This window comes from Pituophis catenifer, unplaced genomic scaffold, assembly GCF_029215685.1.
Source record: "Pituophis catenifer annectens isolate HBS135680 unplaced genomic scaffold, rPitCat1.0.hap2 SCAF_11, whole genome shotgun sequence".
In the NCBI taxonomy this organism is placed as follows: Eukaryota; Metazoa; Chordata; class Lepidosauria; order Squamata; family Colubridae; genus Pituophis; species Pituophis catenifer.
This window is the reverse complement of record NW_027256891.1, coordinates 12,339,043-12,362,374: the sequence shown is the minus strand read 5'-3', so window position 1 is coordinate 12,362,374 and position 23,332 is coordinate 12,339,043. Positions and strand designations below refer to the sequence as shown.

General features: G+C 42.6%; 2 protein-coding genes across 2 annotated transcripts in view; one reads left to right on the top strand and one right to left on the bottom strand.

The window, feature by feature from the left end:
• Nucleotides 1–3,072: 3,072 nt before the first annotated feature.
• LOC139322783 (DNA excision repair protein ERCC-6-like) lies at nt 3,073–11,693 on the bottom strand. Its single transcript, XM_070952006.1, has 4 exons — nt 8,506–11,693; nt 5,352–5,843; nt 4,587–4,868; nt 3,073–3,835 (listed from the first exon to the last, which is right to left on the bottom strand). The coding sequence occupies exons 1-4, from the start codon at nt 11,676–11,678 to the stop codon at nt 3,199–3,201; spliced, it is 4,584 nt and encodes a 1,527-aa protein (XP_070808107.1). The 5' UTR covers nt 11,679–11,693; the 3' UTR covers nt 3,073–3,198.
• Nucleotides 11,694–20,900: 9,207 nt separating this feature from the next.
• The window catches only part of CHMP1B (charged multivesicular body protein 1B), a 32,428-nt gene continuing 29,996 nt past the window's right edge, over nt 20,901–23,332 (top strand). The window contains exon 1 of the mRNA XM_070951947.1: nt 20,901–21,135. Coding sequence (XP_070808048.1) covers nt 21,120–21,135 — 16 coding nt within the window. The 5' untranslated portion in view covers nt 20,901–21,119. The remainder of the gene's footprint in view (nt 21,136–23,332) is intronic.

Here is a 23,332-nt window from a genome sequence, read left to right as displayed (position 1 = left end):
CCGCCCAGCCGCCCTGTTTAGGGTGACCCACTCCCTTCTTCGGGGGGGGGAGTGCGGGAAGATCCCTTGCAGGATCGTGCTGAGGATTTTGTGCAATTCCTGCATGATAAAGTCGCTCGGATTCGGGATGGGTTGGACTCCGATTGGATGGGTCCAAGGGAGGAGACGAGGGCAGGTCTTGAGAATGTTATCTGGGAGGAGTTTGATCCTGTGACTCCCGAGGATGTGGACAGGGTTCTGGGTAAGATTAGTGCCGCCACGTGTTTATTGGACCCGTGTCCCTCCTGGTTGGTACTGGCCTCCCAGGAGGTTACACGAGGCTGGCTCCAGGGGATCATAAGTGCTTCTCTGAGTGAGGGTGCCTTTCCTGCCGCCTTGAAAGAGGCGGTAGTGAGGCCCCTTCTCAAGAAGCCTTTCCTGGACCCGGCTGAATTAGCCAACTATCGTCCAGTCTCCAACCTTCATTTTGTGGCGAAGGTTGTTGAGAGCATGGTGGCACGACAACTTCCCCGGCACCTGGATGAAGCTATCTATCTAGACCCGTACCAGTCGGGCTTCAGGCGGGGGTACAGCACAGAAACGGCATTGGTCGCGTTGGTGGATGATCTCTGGAGGGCTCGGGACAGGGGTTGCTCCTCTGTCCTAGTCCTATTAGATCTCTCAGCGGCTTTTGATACCATCGACCATGGTATCATGCTGCAGCGGTTGAGGGGGTTAGGAATAGGGGGCACCGTTCTGCAGTGGTTCTCCTCCTTCCTCTCCGACCACTTGCAGTTTGTGTTGGCAGGGGGACAGAGGTCGACCTCGAGGTGTCTCGCATGGGGAGTGCCGCAAGGGTCGGTCCTCTTGCCCCTCCTGTTCAACATTTATGTGAAGCCGCTGGGTGAGATCATCCGTGGTTTTGGGGTGAAGTGTCATCTGTACGCTGATGATACTCAGCTGTACATCTCCACCCCAGACCACCCCAACGATGCCCTTGATGTGATGTCTCGCTGCCTGGAGGCCGTGCGGGTCTGGATGGGGAGGAACAGGCTCAGACTCAACCCCTCCAAGACCGAGTGGCTATGGCTTCTGGCACCCCGATATAGTCAGCAGGTGCCATCGCTGACTATTGGGGGGTGAATCTTTGCCCCCCACAGAGAGGGCTCGCAATCTGGGTGTCCTCCTGGACGCACGGCTGTCTTTAGAAGAGCATATGACGGCCGTGGTCAGGGGGGCCTTTTATCAGGTTCGCCTGATTCGCCAGCTTCAGCCCTTTCTGGACCAGGACGCTCTGCGCACGGTCACTCACGCCCTTGTTACCTCCCGGTTGGACTATTGTAATGCTCTCTACATGGGGCTCCCCTTGAAAAGCACTTGGAGGCTCCAACTGGTCCAGAATGCAGCCGCGCGGGTGGTTATGGGCGCAACTCGTTGTGCCCACGTGACACCCCTCCTGCGCGAGCTGCACTGGCTCCCAGTGGTCTTCCGGGTGCAATTCAAGGTGTTGGTTATCACCTTTAAAGTGCTCCATGGCATAGGACCCGGGTACCTTCGAGACCGTCTTCTGCCACCAATAGCCTCCCACTAGCCAGTCCGCTCCCACAGTGAGGGTCTCCACAGTGAGGGTCTCCTCAAGTTATGTCGGCTGGCGACACCCAGGGGGAGGGCCTTCTCTGTGGGAACCCCAACCCTGTGGAATGAACTGCCCCCGGAAATACGTAAAATCTCCGACCTCCAGGTGTTTCGCTGCGCACTGAAGACCCTGTTGTTCCGCCAGGCCGGGCTTTCAACATAATAATTTTAAATTGGGGTATTTTAAATTTCTGGGGTTTTAAATTGAGCCAAATTTATTTAATTATTTTAAATTTTAATCGTTGTTTTGTCTTGTGTTTTTTAAATAGGCTGTACTCCGCCCTGAGTCCTTCGGGAGAAGGGCGGTATAGAAATAAAATAATAATAATAATAATAATAATAATAATAATAATAATAATAATAATAATATCCTAACCATTTTTAATGACAGCTACCAGATGTGTGCTGTGGAAATCAGATAATTAATTGGTAAACAGCAACAATAAGTTAACATAGTGTGTCCCTAATTTCTATCACCTAGTGGTTGTATGAATGTTTGCAGCACAAATCTGATATCCCTACCATTATGAATGTTGAACTTTATGATCTTTTCAAAAGAGTTTGAACTGGTTATTTTGATCTTTGGTTTGGTGGCTGAAAGAAATACAAGCTTTCTGTATACGGGCAATAGTTCCTATCGGTAGAGAATTGTTTCAGTTTAATGATTCCAATAGTTGAAAAGAATTCTGTTCTTGATAAACTGAGCTTTGAAAATCAGATGAGGAAGTGCTTACTTGATTATATGGAATGTATGGATAATATTTTCACTAAATATGAATTTTAATTATTGTTATGCATTTAGACAATAATACATTTCTCTGCCAGTAATATCTAATCACAAATTGGAATTAATGGAGGTATCCATTAGTGGCTGGAATATTGCAAAAAGGACCTGGAAAGCATCCTGCACCAACCTGCAACCCTCGTGCATGTGCCCAGTCCTCCCTGCTAATGTGCGTGCGTGTGCCCCACATGCGCCCCTCCCCCTGCGCGGCAGAGACTCAAAGACCAGCTGGCCAGCAGGAGGAGTGCACAGATGCGCGGTGGAGCTTGGCTGGGGCAACGGCTGGCATGCCTGCAGAGAGGTCCCTGCATGCCACAGGTCACCATCATGGCCTTAAGATAATGTGCATAATAATCTGGGCCTAGTGGCTCAGCAGACTAATAGCATTGTGATTAACACCAGCTGTCTGCAATTACTATAAGTTCGAATCTCCTCAGGCTCAAGGTTGACTAAGCCTTCCATCCTTTCTAAGGTAGGTAAATTGAGGACCCAGTTTGTAGGGGCAATAAGCTGACTTTGTATAAATATACTAAAGTATGAAGGCTATTGCTTAACGCATTGTAAGCCGCCCTGAGTCTCCGGAGAAGGGCGGCATATAAATCAAATTAAAAAAAAAAAAAGAACTAAAAGAGTCTGCTAAAATAGACCGGAATATATTGTATATTTAATTTTCAGCAGCTGGCTCTCCAAAACAAAATCCAACCGTAGCAATAAGTCTTCAGAGCAAACATTCAACTCAAGCACAGTAACCTAAGGGCTTTCTTTTTTCAGAAAGATCAGATTTCCCCTATATTGCGACTTCAGGGAAAAGATTCATCTCTTGAAGAGTCTGTATCATGAAAATGGCTAGATTCTCTCGCAGAATCCAGTGTTTCTCCTGATGGCTCCTCTTCCGCTTCCTCTGACATTTGCTCAATGTAACTTTGGGTTAGCTCGTCTTCAAACTCATGATGAGCATCATTAGATACATTGCTGGCAGTTCCTGATTCTTCGGCTGCACCCTCCACTTCTTCTAAGACCAGATCGAAGAGGGATCGACGAGAAGCTGTTGATCTTCTTCCTCTCAATTTGACCCTTGGAGAAAAATAAATCGCAGCCATTGGCCTGTTGGTCTTTGGCGTGGACATACAAATTCCCTCTGGTTTGTCCTCATCCAGTTCATCTATTAATTCATCATTTTCCTCTTCCTCATCCGAAACAATAATTGCAGGACGCTTCTTTTTCCACAGCCCAAAACTGCCTCTACTATCACATGGACCGTTGGGATCGTCCATGACCACAGAGCCCTCTGCACCATTGCTAGTCTGGAGGCTTCTGTGACTCCCATGTTCTCTCCCAATTGATTCAGTTGCAGAGCTACAGTAGCTAACCAACCTCAGCTGGAATCCTTTGTTTACTGTCTCCTTTAATGACATGTCTTTTTCTGCAAAGTCCTGCAGCAGTTTCATGTGGACATCTTTAAGCTCATTTCTTGCTTCTGGAGATGGTTCACAAAAGATCATTTTGGATTCAGAGTTGACACTGCCTTCGAGAGATAATGAAATAGCTTGGAGAAGAGGAGATACAACATTTAGACTCTCGTTTTGCTCATCTGCTTGTAGTCTGATTGGTTGATATTCTTTGTTTTTAAACTGCAGAACATCCGTATTGATTGTATGCAAAACCAGTTGCTCATCATCCTTATTCTAGGCAGGCAGTTCAGAGATTGCGCTGGATTCAGGACTGTAGTCCTCCTTGTTAGATACTGAATGAGTCTGAAAAGGGGACACAAGACCTGTCCCAGGCTTTAGTTCACACGCTTGGAAGCTGGGAAATTGCTGTTCTTTCTCCTCAGAAGGCAAAGCATCTTCCGTATTAGAAATAGTCTGAAGCATTTGCTCATCACCCATGTCATCAACAACCAGACTGGTCATTTTAGAGCTCAAATTGACCATACCACTAAGAACGTCATTGCCATCATCGCTTGTAAGATCAATAACTTTGTTACTGTGTACAGGACTAATAAATACAGGTGGGTTAAACACAGGCGTTGGAAGAGGAGTTGGTGATTTCTTCATGGATGGAATGGGTGATGCCACAACTGTTGGGTTTGTCCTTTCGGACATGGATGGCCCAAGAGGGCTTATCTGATGAAGACTTGAATGGTTTTGTTTTTGGCTGGGTGGATGAGTCTCTATCTCTTTCCCATGGTCCTTCAGTCGTGTTTCTGATATTTCTCATCTGCTGAGAGGAAATACCAAGAGACTTGAACTGCGCAGTTTCTCTCAAGTCAGATTTCTGCAGCACGCTGTTTTCTGACATTTTGCTAAGCATGGTCTCCTGTGGTGCCACAGCATCTAGTTCCTTAATTTTGCAGGCATCTCCATGAGTGATTGGAAGAACATCAAGTGACATCTCAGCCTGAGTTTGGTGCATGTCATCATCAGGATACGCAATTGTGTCTTGCAGCAGTTTCATCTGGACATCTTTACTTCCTGCTTCTTCGGCTGCACCCTCCACTTTTTCCAAGACCAGATCGAAGAGGGATCGACGAGAAGCTGTTGATCTTCTTCCACTCAATTTGACCCTTGGAGAAAAATAAATCGCAGCCATTGGCCTGTTGGTCTTTGGCGTGGACATACAAATTCCCTCTGGCCTATCCTCATCCAGTTCATCTATTAATTCATCATTTTCCTCTTCCTCATCCGAAACAATAATTGCAGGACACTTCTTTTTCCCCAGCCCAAAACTGTCTCTACTATCAAATGGCCCGTTGGAATCGTCCATGACCACAGAGTCCTCTGCACCATTGCTAGTCTGGAGGCTTCTGTGACTCCCATGTTCTCTCCCAATTGATTCAGTTGCGGAGCTACAGTAGCTAACCAACCTCAGCTGGAATCCTTCATTTACTGTCTCCTTTAATGACATGTCTTTTTCTGCGAAGTCCTGCAGCAGTTTCATGTGGACATCTTTAAGCTCATTTCTTGCTTCTGGAGATGGATCGCAAGAGATCATTTTGGATTCAGAGTTAAGGCTGCCTTCGATAGATAATGAAATAGCTTGGAGAAGAGAAGATACAACATTTAGGCTCTCATTTTGCTCATCTGCTTGCAGTCTGGTTGGTTGATACTCTTTGTTTTTGAAATGCAGAACATCCGTATTGATTGCATGCAAAACGAGTTGCTCATCATCCTTATCCTGGGCAGGCAGTGCAGAGATTGCGCTGGATTCAGGACTGTAGTCCTCCTTGTTAGATACTGAATGAGTCTGAAAAGGGGACACAAGACCTGTCCCAGGCTTTAGTTCACACGCTTGGAAGCTGGGAAATTGCTGTTCTTTCTCCTCAGAAGGCAAAGCATCTTCCGTATTAGAAATAGTCTGAAGCATTTGCTCATCACCCATGTCATCAACAACCAGACTGGTCATTTTAGAGCTCAAATTGACCATACCACTAAGAACGTCATTGCCATCATCGCTTGTAAGATCAATAACTTTGTTACTGTGTACAGGACTAATAAATACAGGTGGGTTAAACACAGGCGTTGGAAGAGGAGTTGGTGATTTCTTCATGGATGGAATGGGTGATGCCACAACTGTTGGGTTTGTCCTTTCAGACATGGATGGCCCAAGAGGGATTATCTGATGAAGACTTGGATGGTTTTGTTTTTGGCTGGGTGGATGAGTCTCTATCTCTTTCCCATGGTCCTTCAGTCGTGTTTCTGATATTTCTCATCTGCTGAGAGAAAATACCAAGAGACTTGAACTGCGCAGTTTCTCTCAAGTCAGATTTCTGCAGCACGCTGTTTTCTGATATTTTGCTAAGCATGGTCTCCTGTGGTGCCACAGCATCTAGTTCCTTAATTTTGCAGGCATCTCCATGAGTGATTGGAAGAACATCAAGTGACATCTCAGCCTGAGTTTGGTGCATGTCATCATCAGGATACGCAATTGTGTCTTGCAGCAGTTTCATCTGGACATCTTTACTTCCTGCTTCTTCGGCTGCACCCTCCACTTTTTCCAAGACCAGATCGAAGAGGGATCGACGAGAAGCTGTTGATCTTCTTCCACTCAATTTGACCCTTGGAGAAAAATAAATCGCAGCCATTGGCCTGTTGGTCTTTGGCGTGGACATACAAATTCCCTCTGGCTTGTCCTCATCCAGTTCATCTATTAATTCATCATTTTCCTCTTCCTCATCCGAAACAATAATTGCAGGACGCTTCTTTTTCCACAGCCCAAAACTGTCTCTACTATCACATGGACCGTTGGAATCGTCCATGACCACAGAGCCCTCTGCACCATTGCTAGTCTGGAGGCTTCTGTGACTCCCATGTTCTCTCCCAATTGATTCAGTTGCAGAGCTACAGTAGCTAACCAACCTCAGCTGGAATCCTTCATTTACTGTCTCCTTTAATGACATGTCTTTTTCTGCAAAGTCCTGCAGCAGTTTCATGTGGACATCTTTAAGCTCATTTCTTGCTTCTGGAGATGGCTCACAAAAGATCATTTTGGATTCAGAGTTGACACTGCCTTCGATAGATAACGAAATAGCTTGGAGAAGAGGAGATACTACATTTAGACTCTCGTTTTGCTCATCTGCTTGCAGTCTGATTGGTTGATATTCTTTGTTTTTGAAGTGCAGAACTTCCGTATTGATTGTATGCAAAACCAGTTGCTCATCATCCTTACCCTGGGCAGGCAGTTCAGAGATTGCACTGGATTCAGGACCGTAGTCCTCCTTGTTAGATATTGAATGAGTCTGAAAAGGGGATACAAGACCTGTCCCAGGCTTTAGTTCACACGCTTGGAAGCTGGGAAATTGCTGTTCTTTCTCCTCAGAAGGCAAAGCATCTTCCATATTAGAAATAATCTGAAGTATTTGCTCAACATCCATGTCTTCAAGAACCAGACTGGTCATTATAGAGCTCAAATTGACCATATCACTAACAACATCGTTGTCATCGTCGCTTGTAAGATCAATAACTTTGTTACTGAGTACAGGACTAATAAATACAGGTGGGATAGCCACAGGCATTGGAAGAGGAGTTGGTGATTTCTTCATGGATGGAATGGGTGATGCCACAACTGTTGGGTTTGTCCTTTCGGACATGGATGGCCCCAGAGGGCCACCTGATGAAGACCTGGATGGTTTTGTTTTTGGCTGGGTAGATGAGTCTATATCTCTTACCCATGTTCCTTCAGTCGTGTTTCTGGTATTTCTCATCTGCTGACAGGAAATATCAAGAGACTTGAACTGTGCAGTTTCTCTCACATCAGACTTCTGCAATGTGATGCTTTCTGTCATTTTGCTAAGCATGGTCTCCTGTGGTGCCACAGCATCTAGTTCCTTAATTGCGCAGGCATCTACATGAAGACAACCAAGTGACATGTCAGCCTGAGTTTGGTGCATGTCATCATCAGGATACACAATTGAGTCTTGCAGCAGTTTCATCTGGAGATCTTTACTTCCTGCTTCTTCGGCTGCACCCTCCACTTTTTCCAAGACCAGATCGAAGAGGGATCGACGAGAAGCTGTTGATCTTCTTCCACTCAATTTGACCCTTGGAGAAAAATACATCGCAGCCATTGGCCTGTTGGTCTTTGGCGTGGACATACAAATTCCCTCTGGCTTGTCCTCATCCAGTTCATCTATTAATTCATCATTTTCCTCTTCCTCATCCGAAACTATAATTGCAGGACGCTTCTTTTTCCACAGCCCAAAACTGCCTCTAATATCACATGGACCGTTGGAATCGTCCATGACCACAGAGCCCTCTGCACCATTGCTAGTCTGGAGGCTTCTGTGACTCCCATGTTCTCTCCCAATTGATTCAGTTGCAGAGCTACAGTAGCTAACCAACCTCAGCTGGAATCCTTCGTTTACTGTCTCCTTTAATGACATGTCTTTTTCTGCAAAGTCCTGCAGCAGTTTCATGTGGACATCTTTAAGCTCATTTCTTGCTTCTGGAGATGGCTCACAAAAGATCATTTTGGATTCAGAGTTGACACTGCCTTCGATAGATAATGAAATAGCTTGGAGAAGAGGAGATACTACATTTAGACTCTCGTTTTGCTCATCTGCTTGCACTCTGATTGGTTGATAGTCTTTGTTTTTGAAGTGCAGAACATCGTTGTCATCGTCGCTTGTAAGATCAATAACTTCATTATTGACGACAGGACTAATAAATACAGGTGGGGTAACCATGGGAGTTGGAGATTTCTTCATGGATGGAATGGGTGATGCCACAACTGTTGGGTTTGTCCTTTCAGACATGGATGGCCCAAGAGTGTCACCTGGTGAAGACTTGGATGGTTTTGTTTTTGGCTGGGTGGATGATTCTATATCTCTTAGCGATGCTCCTTCAGACGTGTTTGTGATATTTCTCCTGTGCTGATAGTGAGAGGAAATATCAAGAGACTTGAATTGCGTAGGTTCTCTCGTGTCAGATTTTTGCAATGTGATGCTTTCTGTCATTTTGCTAACTATGGTCTCAAGTGGTGCCACAGCATCTAGTTCCTTAATTTCGCAGACATCTCCATGAAGAACATCAAGTGACATGTCAGCCTGAGTTTGGTGCATGCCACCATCTGAAGGGTACACAATGGAGTCCTGCAGCAGTTTCATCTGGACATCTTTAAGCTCATTTCTTGTTTCTGGAGATGGATCGCAAGAGATCATTTTGGATTCAGAGTTGACACTGCCTTCGATAGATAATGAAGTACCTTGGAGAAGAGAAGATACAACATTTAGACTCTCATTTTGCTCATCTGCTTGCAGTCTGGTTGGTTGATACTCTTTGTTTTTGAAATGCAGAACATCCGTATTGATTGTATGCAAAACCAGTTGCTCACCATCCTTATCCTGGGCAGGCAGTTCAGAGAGTGCGCTGGATTCAGGACTGTAGTTCTCCATGTTAGATACTGGATGAGTCTGAAAAGGGGACACAGGCCCTGTCCCAGGCTTTAGTTCACACGCTTGGAAGCTGGGAAATTGCTGTTCTTTCTCCTCAGAAGGCAAAGCATCTTCCGTATTAGAAATAGTCTGAAGCATTTGCTCATCACCCATGTCATCAACAACCGGACTGGTCATTATAGAGCTCAAATTGACCATATCACTAAGAACATCATTGTCATCATCGCTTGTAAGATCAATAACTTCGTTACTGTGTACAGGACTAATAAATACAGGTGGGATAGCCACAGGCATTGGAAGAGGAGTTGGTGATTTCTTCATGGATGGAATGGGTGGTGCCACAACTGTTGGGTTTGTCCTTTCGGACATGGATGGCTCAAGAGGGCCACTTGATGAAGACCTGGATGGTTTTGTTTTTGGCTGGGTAGATGAGTCTACATTTCTTACCCATGTTCCTTCAGTCGTGTTTCTGATATTTCTTATGTGCTGGTCATTCACCTGAGATTCTCGTTGTACCAACTCTTGGGCTATTTGGACTCTGTGTATAATGTACCTATGGTCTTCTTCATTTTCGGCTTCATCATGTGCTGTGTCACATGTGTATATCAAATCATGGTCAGAAATGCCAAATATATCTAGCACGTGGAGGTATGCAATGTGTTCATCCAGCTTAGTATCTGTTTTTCTTTGGGTGGCATGCAAGGACTGCAGTTGTAACTGTGTGGCCGAGCTTCGTGTGTCTTCCAATATGAACAACTCCTTTAGCTCTTGCACAGTGAAATAGCGATAGGGATTTTTCTTATCGCCCGTGCTTTGACGTATTAAGGAATCTTTGAAGACTTGCCTTCTATAAATCTTCTCTTCTACTGTCCCACAGGTAATCAGCCGGTAGATTATGACATTCTCTTTTTGGCCAATCCTGTAAGCTCGTTCCACAGCTTGGGCATCTATAGCTGGATTCCAGCTAGGATCAAAGATCACCACCCGGCTAGCAGCTGTTAACGTTAAACCAACCCCACCAACTTGAGTAGTAAGCAAAAACACAGAGTAGTCTCCATCTTTCTGAAACATGCCAATTCTCTTCTCTCGTTCTGCCAACTGGGTCACTGTCCCATCAATGCGCATGAGCTTAAATCCTTTGTGAGTTAAGACGCGCTCTATAATGTCCAACGTTTTTCGCGATAGGGAGAACACCAGAGTTCTATGTCCCTCGTCTTGCAGTCTTTCCAGCAGCGCCACAAGGAAGCTCAACTTTCCAGACTCCTGAATCAGCATCTCATCAGAAACATGCCCAATACTCCTCTTCATGTCTGGGAGCTCACTAAGGTCATTTTCACCAACATCTTGTTCACTATAATCGGATGCTTCCAGGCCTAATTGACTACATGCTCGATTTGACAAGAGCCTTGGGTGATCACAGAGCTTCTTCAGGACAGTGAGTTCAGCCAGTGGAGACCTGGTAGACAACAACAGCTCCTTGATATGATCCAAAGATATAAAATTTCTATATATTTCCTCTTGTATGGGTGATAAGAATGCCCATATAATGAACTCGTTCTTTCGAGGAAGGGAAGGCATGATAGAAGCAAGATCTTTGCTTTGGTTTTCAGGAAGATGGTTTGGAAGTTCAGCCTTTTTCTTCTTCTGGAGCTCATCTTTAGTCCGTCTCAGAAAATATGGCTTTATGATGGACATCAGATTTTCTGAGATTTTAAGTCCCAGAGCTTTCTCTCCAGGAGTGGCGTCTTTTGCCCTGGCTCTTGTGATGGGGTTCTCATATTCCATCCAAAAGGTCTTGCTGGTACCCAAAAGCGAGCCTTGACAAGCAAAATCAAAAAGAGCCCAAAGTTCTTTGAGATTGTTTTGAACCGGAGTCCCTGTGAGAAGGATGCGGTTTTTGGAAGGAATGGCATACACAGATTTTGTTGTTTTGGCAGATGGATTTTTGATTTTATGGGCTTCATCCAGAATGATATAGTCCCAAACAAACTCTTTCCCACCAAAGCTAGAAAGCTGCGGCCAGCTTTTGAGGACCATGTGGTAGGTTGTGAGCAAGACGCCCTTTCTCCTCTGGATCTGCTCCAGAGACCTGTTACGTTCATCTTTATTGGTCCCATGGAAAACTTTCACTTGCAGGCCTGGGGTCCAATTGGCAAACTCTTTCACCCAGTTGTTAAGAAGGGTGACTGGGAGAATCAGCAACACGGAACAGATGAGTTCTGCGTCAAACATTCCACAGAGGAACGCGATGACCTGAATGGTCTTCCCAAGTCCCATGTCATCTGCCAGGATGCAGCCCTTTCTTCTGTCTCGATATAACTTGTACAAAAAAGCAACCCCTTCTCTCTGATAGTCAAAAAGCTTATCATGCATTTTTTCGTACAGCATGAGTCCACTCTGACACACATCCACAAAAATGTCATCGTCCTCCTCGTCCTCCTCTTCCTCCTCCACAGCCAGAGAAGCTAGAGCTTCCGCTAACTTTTTAATGTTCACTGTCAGCTTTTCACTGAAATGGATTTCAAGAGCCTGTTGGAACAATTGGATAGATGCTTCCAAGTTCCCACTTCGGGCCTCCTGCTTGGCTTGGGACACATATCTGTAAAATCAAAGAAATAAAGGGAGAGTAGTATAGATCTATTGAAGCTATTTAGCTCTTGATCAGGTAGCCATACAGTTCTGGGATTTGAAACTGGGCTGCTTACATATTGGTAGATGTATTTACCTTTAAACCACAGGCTCTCCTCGCTTTGTTGGTTATACCAGAGGAGAGATTGTGTTTAAGATTAAGGTTAACTGTCCCATTTTGGGTAGACCAGGCTGCCATGATTAAAAAACCAACTCTTTCTGCAACATAAATGCCTTAGATTCGGAGGTGAGTGGTAGTAGTAGTGCTTATTTCTAGGCTAGTACAGGTAGTCCTTGACTTACATCATTTGATTTACTGACCATTTAAAGTTACAATGGCATTGGAAAAAGTGACATGAACATTTTTCAGACTTATGACCATTGCAGCTGTTCCCATGATCACGTGATCGAAATTCGGACGCTTTTCAACTGACTCTTCTTTATGATGGCTGCAGTTTCTCAGGCTTATGTTATCCCTGTTTGCGACCTTCTGATCAGCAAAGTCAATGGGGAAGCTAACAAATGTGGCAAGAAAAGTCATAAAATGGGGCAAAATTCATTTAACAACTGTCTTGTTTAGCAACAGAAATTTTGGGCTCAACTGTGGTCATAAATTGAGGACTACCTGTATTAAAGCCATGTGAGCCTGCAAATCTGAAAAGTCCACACCTTCTCCTGGATTGTATATTATTCTCTTTCTCCTTCCTCCTGGACATGGGAGTTCTACTATCAGAGAAGTGGTGGTTGATAAAGTGTTCCACTGCCTGAAGAAGACAGCTTGGCAAAATTATTCTCTATCTTCAGCAAAAGCTTTCAACAAGGCTTACTTCCAAATGATTGAGGATGCAGTTCCAAACGTAGCCTCCCTCTCGCTCTTTTTTTTTTTTTAAAGCAATAGATGCAGTCAAAGAAAACAGCAATGAAAGAAATAGGTTGAGGAGAAAAAAGTGGAGGAGTGGAACAAAAATGAGCAATTCAAATGTAACTAAAATTGGGAAAAGACCATCTTCCACACCAAAATCTGCAGCATCCATTCCATCGAATCAGAGATCAATACAAGAAATGTGGCATCAAGAAAAAATAATACTTTGCAAAAAGAAGTACAATCTGTGCTACAATCAATCCAAGAAGCAATTACGTCACATAAAGAGGAAACAAAAAGTAATCACAATGAGACGAAAGGCAACTGGGAGGAGATGAAGGAGCAAATCCACAATATGGATGCGAGATTAGGAAATTTTCAGCAAATGATAATAAAAAATGAGCAAAGAATACAGAAATGAGAGGACAAACCAGAAGAAGCAGAACAAAAGATGGGAGAAATAAACTGAAGACTGATACAAGCAAATAAAAATCTGGATGATACAGTCATTGTTTTAGTGATGGAAAAAGCAGCACATTTTTTAAAATTTCAGAACATACCGATATAATGAAGATCTCCCAGAATTGATTATAAAGGTGTTAGTTGGTGCCCAGAGATAGAGGACTTCTGGGTTTGTCTGCCACCAGCGAAGACGGTCGCTTTTGAAGGACCGCCAGCCCCGCCGCCTGTAGAGCCGCTCCGAGTGAGGGGAGCGGCTTGAAAACTCCAAAATCCTGAGGATTTGAGGAGAAGAGTGAAGCAAGAGGCAGGTCGAGCCCCTGTGAACCCCCAGAAGTCTGCTACTGGGGAGGAAACGGGCGCTGCTCCCTTTCAACTTGCGGAGACTCCGGACGGCATGGGACGACTCTGCCTGTCAGAGCAAGCCGGCTGCAGCAAACATTTAAACTGATGGGAAAATAACTTTGCTATAAAACAACCTCAACCCCTAAACCAAGAAACTGCAAGTATTTCTCCTCTTTTGAACTTCTGATTTGGGAAAAAGCTAGAGTGAGCGGAAACGGCTTGAAAAAATGGCGCCGTTCCAGCGTTAACGAGCTGAAAGGGAGAGTGATTTCGCAAAGCTATTTCAATAAGTTACATTGTAGCACTGCTTGTAGCAAGTGAACAGAGAAGAGTGGAAGAAAAATTCCTTTTAAAATAAACCTGATCTTTTAACATCTTAGGTGGTAATTCCTTGTAAACTCCAATTTGAGCTCCCTCCACTTGCACAGAGGAAAGAAAGGATCTTTGCAAAATATCATTTCTTATTCTTCTGTCAGTAAAGTATATCACCACATCTTTTGGCAATTTTCTTTGTCTAGCCACCCATGAGTTCACTCTGTAAATTTTGTCTATTTTATAGACCACATCTGCTGGATCAATTTTTAACAATACAGCCAGGGCATCAGAACAAATCTGTCTCAAATCTTGCCTATCATTCTCTTTTATTCCTCGAAGCCTAATAGCGAATTCCATGGATCGAAACTGTATCATTGTAATTTCATTTTCAACTCTCTGCACTTTATTATCCACATCAGCAATTTTAAAATCAGTATCCTTCATTTTAACATTAACTTCTGATTTGAATTCTTCCAATTTGGAATCCACTTTAGTAATGGTTTCTGCCAAATCAGAAACCACATTTGACAATTTATCAGACACCTTGTCATAGTTCTCTTTCATTGCCTCTTTAAATTCATTAATTTCCTTCTTCATTTCCTGTTGTGATTTTTGAAATTTATCATCCAGAGCCTGGGTAATAAAATCTTTTAAACTTTGAACATCAAAGTCCTTTCCCTCACTCTGCTGACTGGGAGGGGGCTGCTGTTCCGGTTTGTGAGTGGGAGATCCCTCCCCTGCAGCCTTTCCTTCCTGTTTCTTTGAAGCCATTCTGCCACGTAAATTAACTTTTCTGAAAAAAGGAAATCTTTTTTTTTTCCTTTGCACCTCCACAAAGTCCTTTGAAAAAGTCCCCCAGATTTAATCAAATTAGAAATTAAATAAGCTGAAGCAAGCTCAGGTTTTCTTTGTTGTGTTAACTATAAAAAGGAGTGAATATGGGGCTCAAGGTTCTCTCTTCCTTTTTTTTCATAGAGAGATTCTAATAAACTACTTATAAGTGATCTTCCGACTCAGTTGCTTATTGGGAAGGTAAACTGAGGCAGAACCTAGAGCCAGATTTGGCTTTCAGGAGGTACATGTGAGATTTGTGAAAAAATGAAGAGATGAAATATTGAGAAGGGTAAGAGATGACCCATTACAATATCAAGGAAAAGAGATTGTGCTTCTGAAACAGATCCCTAGAAGGATAAGAGACTCACAAGCAATATCAATTTTTGACTACTAAATTGTTTGAAAGAGAAGATGGCTGATCCCAGAGAGAATTTTAGTGAATTGGGATGGTAAAAGATGCAGATTAGATTCTATAAATAAGGCAACAGAATTTTATGATAGCTACATAACCTTGCCTGAGGAGAAAGAAGCAAGGGCAAAAGAACAGGGACAGACAAGAATAACTAGAAGAATAAAACCAATATATAAATAAAAGAGATGGAGAAGGAAAGTGAAATGCTGCCAATGAACATAAACGGATTGAATTCTCCCCTCAAAAGGAAAAAAAATACACGATTACAAAAATTGAAAGTAGTGTTGAAAGAAATGTCTATCTGGGTTCGGTTCCAAGTGGGGAGAAAGACACTGGAAACATGGAGGCTCCTTGGAAAGCTGGTTTAATGGAGCAGAACCATGAAGCACATGGTCCTGGTGCAGCTGAACACATGGAGTGGAGAGAGAATGTTATTCATACCCTCTAAATTGGGGCTGAGTTTCTGTCTCCAAGAGCATGTTTCTCAATTTCTCATCCAGGGAAATATAATATTCTGTCTTTTTAATATTTCCTAAAATATTTCATTCTTCTAAGAGGGGTGGGTGCTAACTTTCTTCAGTAGACATAATTTGCCTCCAAGAAACCCATATAAAAAAAACAGCATTCTAAACTACTGGAATATCCAAAAATTGGGAAATTATATTTTTCATCAGTACAACAAAAGAAAAGGGGGGCAGCTTTTTATATTAAGGAAACAATAAATTCCAGACAAATTTATGGAGACGAAGGAGGATTTTAATGGTGGAAATAGTAATGAACCAAAAACAAATACTGATGGTAGTAATATACACCCCAAATAATAAGAATTCTACCAAAAACTACATAAGATGATACTGGAAATGGAATATCAAAATATTTCCTAGGAGATTTTAATGCAATCGTAGATGCAAAACTAGACTATAGAAATAGTAAGATGGGGGAAAAGGAAAGGAAGATAACTTCCTAAGATTTTTTAAAATGATAGAAGAAACTTGTATACAGGATGTGGAGAGAAATGAATGCCCTCCCACCCCAAAAAAAATTAATATACATTTTATTCAAACAGGCATAAATCATGGTCCAGGATTGATATGATATGGATGTTACCTGAATTCAGAACAAACTTATAGGAGATTGAGATAGAAACCAATATTTGGGCTGACCATAACCCCGATAAAATTAAGATGGAAAGGAGTAAAAAAAAACCTGACATGGACATTGAATCAATCTATAGTAAAAGAGAAAGAATTTATACAAGCAATAGCAAAAGGAATGAATTTTTTCTTTAAACAAAATAAGACACATCACAGCAAAATGTATGGGACACTGTGAAGGCATATATCAGGGGATTAGCTCTACCCTACATGCTGAGAAAGAACAAGGAAAAAAAAAATCAAATGACGTTGAGAGAAGAATTCAAAAAACTTGAGCTAGAAGTACAGAGATCCACAAAAGAAAACTCTTAAAAATCAAATGGAAATAATAAAACATAAACTGAACTTGATAGAAAAGGAAGAATTGGCAGAACTAATCAAAAGAACAAAACAAAACAAACTGAAAAAAGAGAGAAGAAATTGATTAGTAAACTATAAGACAAGAAAGGATGTATAGTTTCAAAATGAAATTTAAAAAAAAATAATTGAAGAATTTTATGAAAAATTATGATACAGAAAAAAATTCAGAGAAAATAATAACACAATACCTGGAAAGAGCTGAACTACCAAAAGTATGACAACATTAAAAATCTTAAATGAAAAGATAATGATGGAGTTGACGGAGCCGATAAAAAGACAAAAAAAAAGAGGTTTATAAACACCTACAAGATAAATGTATGCTAGAGGTTTGTAATGATGCATTTATGATGCAAGTTAGATCGTATGGACTTTGGAGAGACATTTATAAAAATGATTACAATATATTATAGACAAACAGCAAAAGTTAATGGGGACTTTACAGAAAATTTTAATATAAAAAAAAGGTAGAAGACAAGGATGTCCATTATCCCCATTGTTATTTATATTAACATTGGAAGTATTAAACAAAAATATTAGAGAAGACTCAGAAATAAAAGGCATGGAAATAAAGAAGGAAAAATATAACACAATACCTGGAAAGAGCTGAACTACCAAAAGTATGACAACATTAAAAATCTTAAATGAAAAATAATGATGGAGTTGACGGAGCCGATAAAAAGACAAAAAAAAAAGAGGTTTATAAACACCTACAAGATAAATGTATGCTAGAGGTTTGTAATGAGGTAATGTCAGAGGCCAAACACTTGGACATAAGCAAATATTACCCTAATTCCAAAAGAACTCAGATCGGACACATGTAAAGAATTATAGACCAATATCAATGCTGAATGCAGACTATAAAATATTCACATCAATAATGGCAGAGAGACTAAAAAGATTTTTAAATGAATTTATTCATTCGGATCAAAATGGATTTCTACCAAAAAGACAAATAAAAAACAATGTAAGGATTATCTTAGATACATTGGAATATTAAGAAATACATTCAGAAAAACACATGGCACTGGTCTTCTCAGATGACAAAGCGTTCGATAACCTAAATTGGCAATTTATGATGCAACAGTTAGATCGTATGGACTTTGGAGAGACATTTATAAAAATGATTACGACAATATATTATAGACAAACAGCAAAAGTTAATGGGGACTTTACAGAAAATTTTAATATAAAAAAAGGCACAAGACAAGGATGTCCATTATCCCCATTGTTATTTATATTAACATTGGAAGTATTAAACAAAAATATTAGAGAAGACTCAGAAATAAAAGGCATGGAAATAAAGAAGGAAAAATATAAATTACAAGCATTTGCGGACAACTTGATATTCATCATAGAAGAACCATTGCAAACTGGTCCTAAACTAATAAAAAGAAGAGAATAATATGGGGAAGTAGCAAGATTGAAAACAAATAAAGAAAAATTAAAATAATAGGTAAAATCGGTAAAATCTTACAGATTAACAAAAAATGAATTGGCAAAAAAGACAGATCTCCAGATAGTTAAAAAAGTTAAATATTTGGGAATATATCGAACAGGAAGATGTGCAACAATAAAAGAGGGTAACTATATTAAGCTATTGAATAAAAAAAATGACTTGGAAAAAGAAAAATGTGCAACCATCAAGGTTAGGAAGAACAGCAACTATAAAAAGGAATATTTTACAAGGAATTGTTTTTCTTGTTTCAAACCATTCCTTTTTGATGAGCCAAACACAATAAATTTTGAAATTTCTTTCAAAAACGCTAGAAAGAAAGCTAGAATTAGACTGAAAATGTTGCAATAATGGAGATTTTGGACTACCAGATTGGGAGTTATATTATCAAGCACGTGTACTGTACAAGATCAGGGTGTTGAATTATCACGGTGGCCACAAATGGAAACGCAACTGAGATATGATAAAGACGCTAAGATGGGAGTTCTGCTATCAGAGAAGGGCTGATTGAAGTGTTCCACCGCCTCAAGAAGACAGCTTGGCAAAATTATTCTCTACCTTCAGCAAAAGCTTTCAACAAGGCTTACTTCCAAATGATTGAGGATGCAGTTCCAAACCTAACCTCCTTCTCACTCTAGATGCTTTTTTAAAGTAACAGATGCAGTCAGGGTTCTTCCCTGACATCATGAGCCAACAGGACTTTTGTCCTCAGAGTGCCTAAATTCCCGTCTTTTTTTAAGCCAGAGATGCCCAGAACTGGATGGGGAATTGGAGATCACTATTCCAAGCTGTGCTTTGCTTAGCCATATCTTGCAGAATAAATCACAGTTGGCTTGGTTCACCAAACACCAAAGGCAGTCAGTGGTTCAGGCACACTGGTCTAGGAACTTTGTCCATATAGGGGCTAAATTCACATCTTGTTCGAAGCGAGGGGTGCCCAGACCTGGATGGGGAATTCTGGCAGTTGAAGTCCACACGACTTAAAAAGTTCCCAAGGTTGGACCCGAAGGTTATAAGCTGTGCTTTGCTTAGTTCTCTCTCTCTCTCTCTGAGCCCAAAACACCTCACACAATTGGTGTGGGGAAAATAGGAGGGGGAGCGCCTACGATGGGAAACGAAAGCTAAGAGATGGGGGGGAAACGAAAGCTAAGAGAGTGAGCGCAGAGTAGAGCTGGCATCCCAAGGTCCGATAGGAAGAATGTAACTGCATGCCAGACTATAAGCAGAGCGTCCATTTCCAAAAAAACTTTATTGGTTTATTGTATTCTGCTTAACCTTTAAGTAAACTATACTTTCCTCACCAACCGGAGTCAAGGATCGTTCTTACTTAAAAGCCAGGAGCGGAGGCAGGACCGACATTCTCATTCTTTTCCCCCAAATAATTCTGCTGGTTTAAATCTTAGCCAGCTCCCATTGATAAAGGACCCCCTTAGTATTTATGGAGATTCTCAATCATTTGGTCACGGTTGTCCCAAAGCTGCTTTTCGTTTTCAAAGGAAAAAAATAAGAAAGTCTAGTTGCCTTTTGAAGAAAAGCACCTTTCGGGAGACTCTCTTAGCAGGAAAAAAAAGGAAGATGAATATAGGGATGTGGGATCCCCCACTCCTGCCAAGCCCCTGCACAAAGAAACGGCTTGCCAGGAGCAAATCAGGAGGCGCCCCTTCCCCATACCTGTACTCTTCTATTTGCTCCGGGTTCAAATCTGCAAACTCCGCCATGCTTCGCCCAAACGCGCCCAAAACTATACGCGGCTTTCTGAATAGTTCAAATTTAAATCTGCGGGTGGAAGAAAAGAGGCGGAGTCCCCGAGTTTCATTCAGTCATTCTTCGGGACGGGTTGTTCGCTTGACACAAACAGATAGGCACCCTAGTTGCTATTGATTCGTTTATTTACAGAAAAATCGGGGCCACCAAAATAAGGCAGGGCGTCCAAGAAAAATGCATATCCCTTTTAAACCCGTTGCTTTTACTTCGTTGGGAAAAAGACAATTCGTTGTGCAAGAGCTACGTGGAAGTAACCTCCATAAATAAAATTAGGGGAAACCCCATTGTGTCCAGTCGAGCTAAAGTCAGGCAGAACGGTCTCTAGCGATGCGGGGTCTGTATCGGCGCTTCTCCACCTCGAGAATTTAAAGAGAGGTGGGCTTCAACGTCCAGAATTCTGGGCAATCCTGGGAGTTGAAGTCCCCCCAGCTTAAACCCGCCGAGGTTTGAGAGACACCGGTGTACGATCTGCTCCAGGACCCTGCAGACCAATCTGGGGGCAGCGATGAAGTGGGTCGCTTGCTTTCCTCCAAATGGGCTACAGATGCAGATTTCAAAACTCCCCAAATCCCCACGGGGGGGCAGGTGGGGGAGGGCGCTGAAGTCCGATGTGGTGCAGCCTCCTCTGTAAGACCGAGCACTAAAAATCCCCTTCTCTGATTAACCAAACGGCCATTGATCAGTGGACTCCCCTAAATCTGGAAGGACCAGTCCCTGGGATTTAGGGGAACCAGACCTGCCTCGCTCGCCCAAGGCTCCTTCCCTGTAGCAGAGAAACACTACATATCCCATCTTGATCCTCCTTGGCAGGGGATGATGGGAACTCGCTCGTCTCTAAATTATACCCGGTTGAGAAGCGCCCAAGCCTGCAGTTGCCTCTTCTTCCCGATAGGGCGCAGCCTCCTCCTTTCCCGGTGACGTCATCAAGGAAAACGAAACTTGGCTGGGAGGAGGAGCCTCTCGCCGCGGCCGCCTCCGTAGCTGCCAAAGACGGCGCCCCCATTGTGCGCATGCGCCTCGGCCAATCCCCTCAACCGCCTCTTCTCTCCTCCTCTTTTCTGCTCAAGCTCCGCGTGACGTGATGTTGACGGAAGAGGCGGGGAGTGGAGCTCGCCGGGCGGAGGCGGAAGCAGGAAGCCCACTGCTGACAGAAAGGGGAGAAACCCAACAGGTCGCCGGCACCGAGCCGCCTCGCTCTGTTTTCCGCCGTCGTTCGACCCAGGCCCGCACCTGAAGCGCCGCCATGTCCAACATGGAGAGTATCCTGAGTGACGCCCATCGGGAAAACACGGCCGGGCTCCGATTGGTGGTGGGGGCAAGAAACTCCCGCCTCTTGGCGAGATTGATGGGACGGGGGGCGTGGCTAGTGGGGGACCCTTACGGCAGGAGGCGCCCTTGAGGAGCTTCGGCGCTGAACGCTTTTTCTATTGGTGTTTTTGGATGGGAGTGACAGCGGGAGTAGCCCGTGGGGTGGGGTGAGGGCGTTTTCCTCTCTTCCTTCCAAAGTGGAAGCTTATTTCTCTGTCCATTTTCACCCCAAGGGAGGAATCTCCCCCCCCCCTTCCAAGAAAATTCTCAGGATCCCCAAAAGTGCTGGGGTATCCCTATTTTTTTCCCTTGGAGGATTGGACCAGTGTTTCTGAAACTTGGAAACTTTGAGACAGGTGGACTTCAACTCCCAGGATTCCCCAGCTGCCAAGTTTCAGAAACACATGGACTACAACTACCATCATGCCCAGCCCAGGCAACATAAGGCAGCTGTGGATGACCCTGAGGATCAGAGGCTGATCAAGCCTCCCCACACTGGACAGAGCAAAACCTCTACTGAGGCCCTTCCAAGCTTTTCTGGGGTTATTCTAATAGTAGTGTATCTACTATCTAGATAATGTGTATAAAGAATTGTATCTCGATAATGGCCATTATTTGAATTATTTATTTAAATTGGTTATAACTTCCCTCTCTGGGAGTCTCAGGGGCTTATGTAATGCAAAAATAATAAAAGTGATTAAAAACATACATGGACATAGATATAGGAGAGCCCCAAACTGCAGACTGGGATTTTCTGTAGAATTCGATGTGTGGGACAAGGGTAAGAAGAGCTTGTTGTTGTGACGGTATTTTTCTGAAATTAGCATACAGGTAGTCCTCAATTTACGACCACAATTGAGCCCAAAATTTATGTTGTTCCTAAGTGAGAAATTGCTTAAGTGAGTTTTGCCCCATTTTATGATTTGTCTTGCCACATTTGTTAAGTGAATCTGCAGTGATTAATCACATGGTTGTTAAGTGAATCTGGCATCCCCATTGACTTTGCTTGTCAGATGGTCACAAAAGGCAATTATATGACTCCTGGACACTGCAACCGTCACAAATGTGAGTCAGTTGTCAAGCGTCCGAATGGCAATCCCATGACCATGGGGATGCTACAACATTTGTAAGTGTGAAAAATGGTCATAAGTCAGTTTTTTCACTGATGTAACTTTGAACGGTCACTAAATGTACTGTAGTAAATCAAGGACTACCTGTAACCGGATAACAGACATTAATTGCATTATTTATTTAAACTGGTTAGACCTTCCCTCTGTGGGAGTCTCAGGAGCTTATGTAATGCAAAAACAATAAAAGTGATTAAAAATATAAATACATAGACAGCCTGGCTACGAGATTGTTATTTTCTGTAGAATTCTGTGTGTGAGGGAAGTGTAAATTATTCTATTCTATTCTATTCTATTCTATTCTATTCTATTCTATTCTAAATTATTCTATTTTAAATTTTTGTATTTATGTGTTTTATTTGGTGGCTGTTCACCGCCCTGAGTCCTTCGGGAGTAGGGCGGTATACAAATCCAATAAAATAAATAAATAAATAATAAATAAATTGTTCAATTGCTAAATCATGTCTGACTTAGCAATTGAACCCCATGGACAGTAGCACACCAGTCCCTGTCCTCCACTGTACATAGCAGAAATAACCAGGTATAAAGTACTAAGAACTAAATAACTTTCCTGACTTCTAGGCATCTGTTCACTTTCACGTGCCTGTCAAAATGGACTAGTCCAGGAAACGGTGTATCCCAATAAATCTGTTAGAATGGAAAGACGCACACCCCCATCTCCGTTTTGCAGTTTCAGAGTTGCCGTTTACAGATTTGTTATGGCTGTGATTGACGAGAACATATGCCTGTTCTAAGGTTTCTCTGATGAAGCGCTGAATATGTTTTTTTGCAGCTTCTGGCTGGGCTTCCAGACCAGCCGGTTAAGACTTTTTTGGTGTGTTTTTGTCTGACATGACACACCGTAGTGTCATGCTTGGATGTTTCTGGTTTTTATCAGCTGATTCAGTTTTTCTGCTTTTTTTCCTTTTGCTTTAGTTTTATATTTTAAAAATATGAGAAAAGAATATAAAATTTGTTTTCTCTGCTGCCTTCATTCTAAATCCTACTTCTGTTCATCTAG